This window comes from Calonectris borealis, chromosome 3, assembly GCF_964195595.1.
Source record: "Calonectris borealis chromosome 3, bCalBor7.hap1.2, whole genome shotgun sequence".
Classification (NCBI taxonomy): Eukaryota; Metazoa; Chordata; class Aves; order Procellariiformes; family Procellariidae; genus Calonectris; species Calonectris borealis.
Genome location: NC_134314.1, coordinates 72,512,964 through 72,526,885, shown reverse-complemented (window position 1 = coordinate 72,526,885; position 13,922 = coordinate 72,512,964). Strand labels below are relative to the sequence as shown.

The following is a 13,922-nucleotide window of genomic DNA, read 5'->3' as shown; positions in this document are numbered from 1 at the left end:
GACTTGATGTCTTGATATTTTTAGGGAAAAAACTGACCAGTGTGTGGAGATCAGGCAATTTGTAGAATGGATTTTTAAGAGAATGCTTTTTTTCTCAATGAACCGGTGTTTTGGTAGGTGAGGACTGGTTTAAAGGTTCTAAAGGAAATTGTATACGGTTCTACAGTATGTACTATGAACACTTCAGATCATACTTGATTTTAACCATGAACTCCATAGAGGATGGATAGATTTACATGTTCAGAAAAAAAGATTTTTATACTCATGGTAAAGAACAGTGAATGGATCCGTTCGCTACCCATTTGGCACATTGCGGTTGGTTTATTTTAATGTATGTGCTATTTCCTTGCTGATACTTTTGGAAAGTACTGGATAAGAGCACGCCTATGTACAGGTTGGTCCTGCTTTTCTGGCATGGGAAAAGAAGCTTTGTGTGTTCTGGGCTAGCAGAGAAACTATTTGCTTTGCTTGCTTATGCCATGTAATCTGGCATGAATTAATAGAAGGGAACCTGTCCTGTGTGACAAAAACAAAAAAGCGGTTTGTTTTTTTTCTCCAAAGTTGCCTGAGACATGCAACCCTACTTTTCTGCATCAGCTGAAATCTGGACGTCCTTCTCGCAGACAGGCCCAGCATGGCTGAGATCTGCAAGCCCACGCCACTGAAGGCTCGGGGCCCCGGAGCCGAGCCCTCGGGTCAGGAGCCGGCAGAAGATCCCCGGGGGGGTGCAGGGCAGCGCGGCCGGGCGGGGGGCGCAGCCCCTGGGACGGAGCCCCCCGGGAGTGCTGGCGGGCGGCGGCTCGTCCCGGCCCCGGTCCCGGCGAGGGCGGGGAGGGGGCTGAAATGCTGAGTCAGCGCCGCGGTGCTGCCGCGGAGGGCCGGGCGGCGCCCCCACCCCGGCGGCACCGGCGGTGCCCGGGAGCGGAGCGGTGCCCGGGAGGGGAGCGGCCCCGGGCCGGCGGCGGGCAGGGCGCTGCCCCCCTTGGCCGCTCCTTATCAGCCCGATTTGATGCTGCAAGGCGTGTCCGGGGTTCTGCTCATGTGATGGAGCAAGAGGCAGACGGGCGGGGGGACCAGGGGAGGAGGTGATTTTCCTCGCTGGCTCTCGCTCGCTCTCTTTTTTTTTTTTCTTTTCCTTTTTTCCTCCCCTCCTCTCGCTCCCTAAAGGAGTTTGCGGAGAGCCGGGCTCCTTCATTCCCGGCTGCGCCGCCGCCGCCCTCCGCCAGTCCCCGCCCGCGGCTCTGCACGACCGCGGGGCAGCGCCATGGGCGCCGGCAGCTCCGCCGAGCCGCCCGCCCCGCAGGACGGGGCCGGGGCCGCCGCCGGGCCCCCCCGCACTCCCCCGGAGCTGCTGCCGGCAGAAGAAGCGGCGGCGCCCCAGCCGCCAGCGGAGCCCGCCAAGGTAAGGCAGGGGCGGCGGGGGGCCGGGGGGAGACGCGGGCGGCGGCTCCCGCCGTAGCCCCGGCCCGGGGAAACTTTCCCGCCGCGGCGGCGGGCACCTGCCGCGTCTGGCGGGCACCCTCCGGGTCGGGCGGGGAGCCGGGGCGCGGCGGCGGCCGCTGCGGGGCCGGGACTGCGCCACAGCCAGCGCCGCAGTCATAAAACTCCCGCCGGCGGCGGCAGCGGTGGGGCGGGGGGCGAGGGCGGCGGCGGGGGTGTCCGCCGCTTATTGTGTGCGGCCGTGGGGGGGGTGTGTGAGGGCCGCACCCACCCGCAGCGGGGTCTGCGCCAAGAAATCTCCTGACTGCGGTCCTGCGGCCGGCTGGCAGCGGTGCCCAGGGCTCCCGCGGCTCTCCGCAGCCTTCCCGCCCCCCCCGTCTCCCCATCCTCTCCCCTCCCGGGGATGCAGGTGGGAGGCGCGTCGGGGCGCGGCCAGCCCGCCGGTTTTGCAGTTTCTTCAGCTGGGCGCCAGCCTCGGGGAGGGTGGGGGGTGTGTCCGTCCCCCCGCCCCATCCCGCACCCCCCAGCCTCAGGCTCACCTGAGCCGCAGCCCCCGCCCCGCCGCCGCGGGCGGGGAAGGGGGCGGCGGTGGCCGCGGCGTGGGCTGTAGCGATGGCTTTCGTGCTCCCCGGTGTCATACCGCATTGGGGGGGGAAAGGGGAGTGACTCGCCAACTCTCAGCCAGTAGGGAGTAGAGGAGCTCGAGGTATGTGTTATTTTTAATAAAGACGTTGAAGAATTGAAAGAAATTCTTTTAAAACATGTCTGGTGCTTAAAAATAGATTATGAATGAACCCATTTATCCCTCTGGAATAGGCGCGTTTAGGGGATTCTGGGACTGAAAGGGAGGTTATGTGCATCTGCATGTTTACACAGCGTTGCTTTGGGGTTAGACGTTAGTTTGTTAGGAGAGAAATAATATCACGTTATGCCGAGATCCCCTTCTTCAGGCTCTTCAGAGTTTGGGTCCTCAGAGCAGGGTTACTCAGAAGTTTCTGTAGCGGTGGTGTGTGGGTGTGTTAGAGCTTGAGAACTGGTTATGACTTTGTTTCTTTGACCTTGTGGTTCAGATTTAACTTTCAAGTTGAATTTCCCATAGTTCCTGGCTGCCACTAGACATCCTTGTGCGTGTTTTGACAGATTTGAAAACCACACTAAGAATGAACTTAAACTGAGATTTATTTTATTTTCTTTTTAACCAAATAAGCATTAGGGATTGGTGTTGGTTAACAAAATACTTAGCAGTTGTATTGGGCAATTTTACAGTTCAGGTGCTGAAATTTAGACACGAGTGAATTTACAGAGGGCAAGCATTTGGCTACTGTGGTTGTTTAAAAATGAAGATAGTGTGACTTTCAAGAAGGGATATAACATTCATAGTCATATTTATCCAGTTATGGGAACTAAGACCCAGAAAAAGGAGAATACCATTAATGCTATTCTCAAATACAGATTATTATTATTATTATTATTACTGTGTTTTATGTCTTCTACGCTTCAGGAAAAATGTTTTCTAATAGATTTCTACCTTGTTATTTAAGTAGAACTGTTTAAAGGTGGGGAAGTTCTTTTATCATTTCACTGCTGTAAGAAGTTATATTACTGCTGTTCTTCTAAAACAAATTTTTGCCTTCCATTACATTAAATAAAAAGGAAAATAAGTTTTAATGAAGTTTAGTCACACTTTTTTTTTTGTATCTCATTTAGTCTGTTCTTACTACAGAAAGGTAGTTTCGTGCAGATTTGCGGCACAATTTTTCATCGTTATTCCTTTCAGCCCTTTGAATTTGAAAATTACCAGATCCTGCAATGTTCCTGGACAAATCTGTCAAAGAAATAATTTGCTTGCAGAAGATACAATAGGGACATTTTGAAGGTCTTCTTTCTTGCGCTTTCCAAATTAAAATGCTTATCACAACCCCCTCTTTTAGAAGAAAAACTTTGAAAACTGACTTTAATGGAATCCAACTTCAGTGAGCCTTGGCAAGTCAATCACAAATAAATTGTCTAGGCAACTAGTCTAATATAGGTTATAAAATCTCACAGCAGTTGTGGTTTTTTGTCATTTGAAATTCATTGAAATATTTAATCAAGTTTCTTTCACGACATAGTTGTATTTTGTACAGGATGAAAAACCTCTTTGCCTTTTCTTCTAAAAAGGGCCAAATTTATAGTCTTTAAACTGTTTCGTTATTCACATGTGACTCTCTGGTCAGATACCAGTTTTTGAGGTGTCCTAGTAACTGGAAGGGGGAGTATGTGTTTCAGTGTTTCTCGCTTCTACAGCCTAGGAGATGCGAGAGACCCTGTAAAGCACTTGGTCTACAGTGCAAGAGGGATTTAGGAGCCTTTGGGTGTTGGCTCGCAAGCACTGCAGGTTCAATGTGGGCTTAGCGGGTTAGGACCTCAGCTGTTCACCTCTTCCTTTCACAAGTTGCTGGTGAATTACACATGAAGCAGCTCCAGAGTTTCCAGCCCAGCATGTTACTGGGACTTGAAACTGGTGGGTTTTTTTACTGTTCAGACAAGGCTTAAACTCTGACAGTGGAGGAGCTGCTCCTTATCTTGCATAGCCACCCCGCTGCGGGAAGCCGCCTCTGCAGGGGAGCGTGACAGATCCTGGAGGAACTAATCCATTCGCATGCCTGAACTGAATTCATCAGATTTGTGAATCAACACCCGAAGTCCTGTTGAAATCAAGGGAGAGGGTGTGGTCCCACAGAAGGCTGATCTATCTGATGGAGTTATCTCCTTGCTGTTTGAGCAGCAATACTCTTTTCCCCTTCCTTTTCTTCCTCCCCTATCCCTCTTCCCTGTGTTGCCCCAGATGATGCAGTCCCACTTCGCACCGTGTCTGGTCCTCACCTTGCCTTTCCATAAGCAGGTTAAACTCACTAACCCTTCAGGAAACAGTGGATTTTTTTTTTTTTTTTTTTGCTGGGTCAGTTCCCTGATGCATTAGTGAGTCCATGTCACTCCTGCGACGCCCAGGTGAGACCCAGAGCCAGGACAAGGCAAGCATCTGCAGCAGGGCAGGAGGGGAAATGAAAAACCTTTCCCTGTTGGTGGCAGTGAGCTGGTAGACCGTGTCTGCCTGTGAAACCTCCTCGCCAGACTGCCCTGAGCAGCACAGAGGCCTGAAGCTTGGCCTGAGAATGATTTAACAGATTTCAGTAATAATAGTGCTAGAAGTAGGAACAAGGTCTTTTTAGTCTCACAGAGGAGACCAGACAAACCTCGGGTGTCCTGGACTGACAAAAGCTTTGAGGTGTCCCGTGGGATGGCTCCTGTGCTCCTGCCTCCTCCCCGGGGCACCAGCAGCTTCCCCTCTGCTGCTTCTGGCACTGGGCGAGCTCGTTCAAGCAGCTAACCCCCTAGAAAGCTGTTCAGCTTCTTTGGCAAGGTCATTCTCTGCTGATTTGGCAAGATGTCTTGGCTTCTGGGACTCGGACAGCAGAAGCAGCAGATGCAGGAGAGCAGGCAGGACCTTGTGACCGGGATGGGGCAGGGAGCTGGGTGATGTTTCTGTTGGTGGCAGCACATGGCTAGATTGGTTTGGGCACCTCCATCTTGTGAGCTCCCTTTCTGTTCATTGCAGTGAGACGCCTCTCACCCCACTTCCCATTTGGATGCGGAGCATCAGGGAGAGCTGGAAAAAGATGCCAGCGCGGTGCCCCCGCAGCGGTGCCCTCCAAGGTCCCACGGGCCGCAAAGCAACTATGAGCCACGTGGGCGATGCAAGGAGAGCTGCGTCATCCTACCAACATGTCAGCTAAAGCAATTGTGATCACCCCCGCTTTTATTTTATTTAGAAGCTCAAGGTACCAGTTTTAATACAGGCTTCTTTTTGCGGCCCTGCTGAGGGAACAGCGACCTGAAACAGCGTAGGGAAACTTTTAAAGAGAGAATCCGGAAAAAATACTGGCATGCTAATAAGCTATTCTTGCAGCAAAATCTAGGTTTGGCAGAGATCATCTTTTATGGGAATTGATGGCTTTAAAATGTTGTGTGGTGAATTCCTGGCTTGCTCGCATACAAGGGCCCCCACTCAAGAGCAGCGAGTCATTCAAATGGTGTTTTCGGGATGGTTCCCATTTCTGAGTAGTAACTTGATTATGCTACCTGCCTTGTAATGAGAGCAAGTGTCTGCTAGACAGTAAATATTTGGAACTGTCTCTTCTAAAGAGGTTACCAGCTGAGATGTCGGAGTGTCTTATTGTCTGAGTGCCTGACAAATAACAGCTGAGACAGGCTTACATCTGCTGTTTAAACAACTGCGTTCTGGTGAGGGAGCTGAGTCAGCCTGAAAATACTACGTTAGCAATGGTAAAACTAAGCTTAATCAACTACTAGAGGAAAGTCCCTAGACTGCGTCTCTAAGACGCAGTTTGAGGCATTTGATCTGAATGACAAGGCTGCAGGGTTCTCCTGATTCAACAGGGTCTGATTCCCTATAAACACTTCTCCTCCGACTGGGAAGGAAGAGACTGGTGTAGTTCGGTGGTAAGGTTTGGAGGTCTGCCCGTGCCTGTGGGGTGGCTGGGGAGAAAGCATAAAAATGCTGAATTGAAAAAAAATGCACAATGGAAATTGGTGTCATGGATCCACCAAAAGCGTGAACTAACCCCCTAGCCATATAGCAGATAAGAGGGAGGTGGTAGAGGGAGTGTCCGGGCACTTTGAAAGCCAAGGCAATTAGCTTGTGTTTGATGTGATAGAGGCTAAAGAGATGCAAAGAGGACGGTCGGGTCTTTGAAAGTCCTTCTGATTGGAAATGCAAGCCGTGGTTGTCCTTACTGAAAGGAGAGTAACTTGCTTTGTGCTCAGTCCTTGTTCTAACTGATCCTTAGCATCTGGACGAGTTGTACCTCTGTGAATGCTTAGGGAAGGTGGTGTTCGAGGACGGCTATGCAGAAAGAGCCAAAAGATGTGAGACCTTGGAGGGAGCTCAGGTGAGATCAGGCTTAAGGTGTGGAGCGGAATGAGGTTGGGAGTAATGCTTCCTTCACAGGTTGCAAAAAGAGATCACAGAGGTGATTTGGGAGCAAAAACTGTCGGTTTTGTTTTAGCCATGTGGATTTCGAGGGTAGTCATCCGTAAGGAGGTGTCCCAATGAAGTCAGGCTGAGAGTTAGGACAGAAGAGGATAGAACTGAGGGATTGAAAGGTAAGGAGAAGGCTCTTGGCTTTGTCTGCAGGAGATGTTGCCCAGAAATAAGGTACTGAAATTAAGTATGCTGTTATGTGCCTTACAGAGTAAGGGCCTTATGTTTTCTCCACCTGGAATTTGCAATGTCCCACGAACCTCTAATGCCTTAGCTAATGCAAAACAAGACAAACTGCTGTGAACAAAGAGTTGGAATGGCCTAAATTCAGGTTTTTTTTTTCCTAATGTTGGTGTTTGAAGATCTTTTTAATGAAGCAGTGTGTGTGAAGAGCAGACCCCCTGAGCAGACCAACAGTGCTGCAAGCTTTCCCAAAGTTTCAAAATCAAACTTCAGGAAAAATATTAGAGACCATTATGTTAGTTTGCTCAGTTGTTCAGACAGCTGGATCCAGCTATTTTAGTAATCTAATGTAGAATCAGTGTAGCAGGATTAACAGAATGAGGCAAAATTAACTCTGGTGCGTTTGGGCCTGGTGTGAGGAATCCCTGGAATGATTTGGGTCTGGTACAAGGAATGTTGGGAATGGTGGTGATTGCTGGTGGGGGAAGAAGCTGGGTCCTGCTGGCCCCTCCAGAATAGTGCATGAATGAAGCGTGTGCTAACGTACAGTGAGAGATTAGGGACCTGCCGTTCATCCATAGCTCATGTAATTCTTTGTGTTAGTTTTCTCTACATGTTTTAAATTTTGTATGCATTTAATGGGGTCCAACTGTTGGATCTAACGCTATATGCAAAATGGAGCAGAAGCTGCTGTTGGTTAGAGTGACGTGGGCAACAAGCCCTATGCATTTTAATCCCATTAGCTGTGTGTCAGCTCTTTGCTTCCACCTTTGTGGTGGATATGAGGGAAATCTTTAAAAAATACGTGGATGATGTATGGTAGTGGCATGACAGAAGCTGAAGTGTTGTTTCACTGACAGCCCTTTGTTTTGGGAATGAAGAAGCTGAAGGATGAGTGAACTGGATAACCAGTTCTCTTCAGTTTCTCCTGCATTTATGAGACAACACATTCATAAATTAATTAATAATCAAAGGAGAGCGATGAATGTCTGCTGCAGAAACCTCATAAATGTTGATAAACCTGTCAACTGTAATGTCTGTTACCTGTAGATAAATACACAGAGCTGAATAACGAGATTCCTAATACCGTTAATTTTGTCTTTAGGGTTTTTGCCCATCTCTCTAAACTTGGACTTTATATTTGTCTAAGCTTTACAACTATTCTCAATGGAATTAAGAACACAGCTCACTAAATTAGACATAATTGGACTAAACTGTGGTTTAGATCTCTTCAGAGAAATGGAGCAGTTAATGTGAGTGAAAACTGAAATTAGTTTCTTTTGAGGAGTAATGCAGTGGGACAGCCTGCACTGACCCTCATAAAGAGCCTGAGCAACTTTTCTCAGAACAGAAAACTTTTTCTTTAAAACTAATGATGCTGTTGTGTCTCCCTTCGCATTACAACCCTCTCAAAGATGCATATTTTCTTCTCCTTTGCATGCATTTTAATTTGCAAAAAATACTATTGTTTTATTAGTTTTGATTATGCAATTATTTAAAGCAGAACACTTGATTTGAAAATCTAAATTTGCCTTCCTATGACCAAGAATCACATCAAACTCTTTCCCAAGAGACTGGGGTAAAAAGGTCCCTGTTCCCTGGCAGGGTAGGGTTATACTGCGGGTCTGGTCGAATACTGAGGTTTTTTCATGCATTTACATTTTTACTTAGCTGTGACCGATGGCTCCTGCTTTCAAAACTGAATTTATGTACAGAGTGAACAGGGATTATAATTATACTTGCTGGTAGTAAAAACTGCTTATAGTCTTATATTTAGTAATGTCTTTACATTTAATTCTGTTTTTCATACTGGAAGGTATCACAGCATTTTACAGATCCAAAGGGTTATTTGCTAGATCCAGTGACTTCTGAATTTCGGTCACAAATCTTTGGGATGATACATAGTCACTGTTTTCCTGAATGCATCACGACTGTAGAATAAATTCAGAGCTGCGGGAATAGTTAATATTTTGTCGTAACACTCAGGGCTCAATTTAAAAAGGAGACAAGTTGTACTGCCTTGGGGTACCCAATCCCTTTGTACCCCAGTTCCTTGCAGAGTCCACGCGTCCATGTTAGGCACTTAGGCAAATGGTAGATGTTACGTGTCTATACGTGTATGTCTATGCATATGACTCTGGCTTTAAAATGGTTTACTGACTGGGGGAGGTTTGGAAAGAAAGGCAAGGAAATCTTTGAATAAAGTGAGGAGTGCTGAGATATTCAGTGCTGTTGCCTTTCTTGTGACTTCAAAGAAAGTGCTAGTTGGTGCTAGTTCTGAGGGTGGTGTCTTGAAATACCCATCCATGGATTTATCTTCAGATGGCCAAGTGCCCTTAGAGCCAGCGAAGTTAAAGTTGTTCTTGTGCTTGCAGGACTAGCAGTTGTCTTACAAGGATGAATGAGTAGAATTTGTTATTTAAAAAATAGTAATTGTCCTTTAATAAATCTGTATTGAAGAATCTCAAAGCCCTTTAAGAATTAGGTTGTTATTTTCTGTGCCTATTTGTTGCTAGTCTTTCATCCATTACTACCATCCAGTTAATGCTGTGTGCAACTGCAGAAGAGCTTCCCAGAGTTTACATGCCTTTGTTCGGTGGTGTGGCATTTTTATTCCTCCTGAGTTCCTGTGTTTTAGATTTATGAGAAGGATGATGTGAGAAGCGGGAATGTAATCTGAGTGTTGAGCCATTCCGTATTTCTTCTATTTAATATCTGGTCTCAGCATGTGAAAACTCTGAAGCCAAATTATTCCATCTGTGGTATTGGCAGTAGAGCAGAATGGGATCCTTTTTCGTGAGGTGGATTATGTGGCTGTGAAAGGCAGCTTTGAGGAGCGCAGCAACGCCAGGTGGAAACAATTTGGCTTAATTAAGGGCTTCTGAACTGAAAATTGGGAACCCGAACGCACACTTTGTTGCCTGTGGAAGCGGGGGTATGGCGCTTCTCTTGGATCCCGCCTGGCGTGTGAGGAGGGGGTTGAATGATAAGAGGAAAGCCATTTGCCCGGCACTTTGTATGTTGATTTGAAATTCCATTGCAGCCGGCTAATTGCTAATAAAAATAAATAAATGGATCTCCCCATTCAGAAGCTTGTTTTAGTGGCTTTTGGAAGAGAATCATCAGGAATGTGGCATCTTTCTGATCTCAGTTTTGTGCTTCGAGCGTTTGGATGTTGCACTACACTGAAAGATGGGATGTATCTGTGGGTCCTTCGCTTAATTAACAGGGCCTCAATGGCAGCATTTTGGGAGTACAGCTGAGTAATAAGACAATGATATGTAATCAAGGTTTGCTGTTCTACCAGAGGAACTTTAAACCTACGCTTTAGGAATAGAGATTTAAGATGTGGTTAATTAGTTGAAACAGCTTCTGTTGGAAGGTAATACAATCGGTTGGAAAGCTAGTTAATGAAACAAATAATTAAAAGGTAAAGAAGTTTTGTTTTTTTTTTTTAATGACACCACACATTTCATACTTTTTAAATAAAAATATGCTTCTGAAAGTATCTTCCTTGTTATATGGCAAGCCAATACAAATTCTGAAAATAATTAAAATGTATCAAATGTGGAAGCTGAAAAAGTTTTGGTTTTTTTTTTGCTCATATTAGCAAATCTAGAAAAAGTATTTCATAGTAGAGTCCCAAAGAATTGCAAAGCTTTTCCCCCCCTGTAAGAATAATCTCTGCTTAATAACTGAGGCCCCAAAATTCTAGTTTTAATCCCAGTTTCACTGAATTTCCTCATGGGATTTATATATATAGAGAGTCCACTTTCTGTCCTGAATAGTTCGGTTTCTTTGTAGTTGTATTGTTTATGATGATAAGATAAGCACATCAGCAGAGGAGCGATAGATACCAAAGGCTGTAATGTAGACGGGATTCATGCATATATCAGAGCAATTGTGCCAGACATTTTGAAGAACGAAAAATATCTTTCCATCAGGTAGATTCACCTTATCCTGGAGTTTTCCTTCATGCTAGAAACCAATTTCTACACAAGGTTATAGGCCATTGTCTGTAAGACTTGTTTCTTCCACATACTTCATGTGGGAGAACAGTAAAATAAATAGTCCCAGATTATGTCCTGGTTTTTTTTTTCTCACAGAAGTACTTTGATTTATTAAAGTTAATAATTTTGAAAAGGAGGAATACTGCACAGACGCACAGAATTATTTATTTCTCAAAATGCTCGCATGTATATATGCAAAAGCAGAATGAAAGAACAATATTCTGTGGGCAAGAAAACCTGGCCTAATACCGATGTTCTTTTTTTTTTTTTTTTGTTCTTTCTTTCTCCTTCTCCACCATCCTTCAACCAATACTTCACCATGCAGGTTTTAGATGCAAGTTTACCAGTACCTGATGTTAATGAAGACAATTTGGAGCATGATGCCCCACCACAGGAGCCACAGCAGCCAGGAGCTGTTGCAGCACCTCAGGAGCTGGATGGGCAGCAGCCAGAGGTGGCTTCACCCCTCCAAGAACCAGCCGGAGAGCAAGCAGGGGCCGCTGGCACAAATGGTAAGTAAAAACCTGTGTTCAGTGGACAGATCGTAGAGGCCTGGATGCTAAATGGAGTGAGAAGTTGAAAATGGGGCTCAACTAGCCATCTCCTAGTGAACAGGTAGTTGCTCCAGTGATCTCTTGGTTGCTCAAGTGTTTCTTCTAGGGCATTGTTTTGTTCGGACACATTTTCTCCGCAGCAGAGTTCAAATAACAAATGGGTTGTGGATTGAAGCTGTCAGTGTTGGTGGTGAGGGATGTTACCGTTCCCCCTTAGGGGTGGTTCTCTGCTCTCAGTGCACCCTGCGGTGCCTCTGCTTGCCTGCTGCCCATCTCTCGACCATTCACCTGAAGGAACAGCTCAGTTTCCACTTCGTATGTTGGGAGTTTCTGCTGCATAGGCCTGTCTCTTCCTTCACAGGGCAGAAATCCTTTTATGTTCATCCATTAGTGATATTAATGATAATAAACTATTTTGAACTTGCAGGAAGGGACAGGCTGCTGATCTGTTGGCTCTACCTTGATTAAAGTTCCCTTTCCTACTGCTTTTAATCAGATTTGCGTTTTGACCACAAAATGTTTCTCATTGTAGGCATCCCCTGTCTGCTCTGTCCTGGGAATCTCTTTCTTGCCTTGCTGCCCAGTCAGAAATGTGCTGCTCTTTCTCCTGTGCAAACTGGCAGCCTGCCCCTCCTGCCCTCATCAGCCTCTTGTCGCTGCCCCCTTCCCTCTGCTCCTGTTCGCAGCCGCGCGGTGAGAGGTCCACTTTGGCGACCCCGCTGCACGCTGACCTTTTTGGCAGGAGTGGCAAGAGGGAGGGATAGTTTACAGTCAGAGCAGGCAACTAACGCTGGTGTGAGAGAGCAGGGGAGGGATGGGGAAAGGGTAGGATGGAGCACATTCTTCAGCGTCAGCCTGCAGAGCAGCTGAAGGCGTTTGTGTAGCCCTTGGTGTACTTCAGGGTTTGAATTCTAGTAAAGGCAGTTCTTTGCCATGCCTTCAGATTAATTGCCATAACACTGTTATTCCAATAGAAGGCTGCCATATTTTATGCTGAGCTTTTGTGCTTTTTCTTTAATCATATTGGTAGAGGCTTTTGGCACTGTAAAAATGGGATGCGACATGTTTTGTCTTTCACTCATGATAAACATTGCTTCTCTTTAAAATTTTACTCTTAAGTGGATTGGGATGGAGAGAGGATACTCATTAAACGGAGCCTTGAAGGAAGATAAAATACCCGGTGATTCGAAGTAGTGTCAGAAGATTTCATGTTGGTATTCAGCTTCTGGATCAAGTAACAGCGAAGGCCTTTAAAAGGGCATGAATTTCAAGTTAATAGTCAAAGATTATAATTCTTGTTGAATAATTCTGGGTTGTAGCTTCAGTCGTACAGAAATTGTGTTCCTAGGATGTGTAATGAAGAAGAGGTGAGAAGCTCCCTTTGAATGCAGGTAGTTACATGTGACCAAATGCGTGATGTGTTGTGGACATAGATAACATTAGGAATTCGTGTGTGAGTAGATTGCCTGAAAAGTCTTTGCTTTCTTTGATAATCATCTCTTACGTGGTTGTGTGATGTTGCTGTTTTAATCAGGATTTATTTTACTGTTGTCAGTGGAACCAAGCCTATGTGGTAGCATAATTTATGTGAAAGGGAAAACAAATCTACGGGTTTGCTCTCCAAGTAAAAAAGCCCTTTATGGAGGCGATACAGCATGTATTTTCTGGTAACAGTAACTGAAAATTACATCATCCATAGAGACAAATAAAACCTGTCAGGTCAAGGATTGAGAAGATAGTTCTTCAAGTAAAGACTACATTCAGATATTCACAACTGTTTATATCCACCCCTCTGGACCTTACAGAGTCTGGTCCACATGTCTTTAGGCAGATGAACAAAGGTGGGGAAGAGGTATCTCTTAAATGCTCCATGCAGAGAAATCTCTCCACGTGGAGAAATATACCATTTTAGCTCTGCACTTCTTCACGTTCCCCACTCATTCTTTATGTCGTCTTGTTTGCGAAGTCTATAAAATCAGAAATAAAGCATCCTGACACTGAGCACTGAGGCAACACAGGTAATTGCCTACAGTAGAGGAATGTTTATGATTGAAGGTTTTTTGGGTTGGTTGGTCTGTTCTTGTCATTATTTGAATCTCGCATTCAGAAGACCATTTGAGAGATGATCCAGACTCATCGAAGTTGCCACTATCAGATTATATTACCTGGGAAGTCTGGTAAATTAGCTGGGAAGTTGGTGCTGGCAATCAGAGCCACAGACAAAGGCTGTGAACGGCTGCCCAGGTATCTGTGTGTCATCAGAACTTTGGAGATATCCAACATAATCCATAGAAATATTGTTACTATAATAGGAGGTCACCTATATCAGATACTGATCCTTTACATTTTATTTTATCATATTGCAACCCTTTTTAATAGCAGTAAGAGCTCCTGGAGCGTTACATTATTATACTACAAGTAATAGAGTAGAGTAATACCCTTCTGAAACCCTTGACAGCAGAATTTGAGACGATTTATAATGTAATTAGGCTGTAGAGAATTCCAATTCAAAAAACCCAAACAAACGAAAACAACAAAAAAAACCCCAACCCCTGAGTGACTGTTAATAGGCAAAGGAGCAAATGTTTCAGCATGGAGAAACAAAAGTGTTTCATACGTTTTTTGCTTACGAGGGGTAAACTACTTAGGGCTTTTAGCTCGCATCTGTTGAGGTTTGGTCTGGATACTTTG

The 13,922-nt window shown here is 45.6% G+C and overlaps 1 protein-coding gene across 3 annotated transcripts in view; it reads left to right on the top strand.

Moving 5' to 3' along the window:
- The first annotated feature begins 1,136 nt into the window (after nt 1-1,136).
- The window catches only part of AKAP12 (A-kinase anchoring protein 12), a 32,083-nt gene continuing 19,297 nt past the window's right edge, over nt 1,137-13,922 (top strand). For 2 of the 3 annotated variants that reach the window (XM_075146162.1, XM_075146160.1), the window contains exon 1: nt 10,803-11,189. In XM_075146162.1, the coding sequence (XP_075002263.1) occupies nt 10,862-11,189 (328 nt within the window). In that variant the 5' untranslated portion in view covers nt 10,803-10,861. Of the gene's footprint in view, nt 1,403-10,802; nt 11,190-13,922 lie in introns of those variants that run through there. The other variant, XM_075146161.1, reaches the window with a different exon arrangement.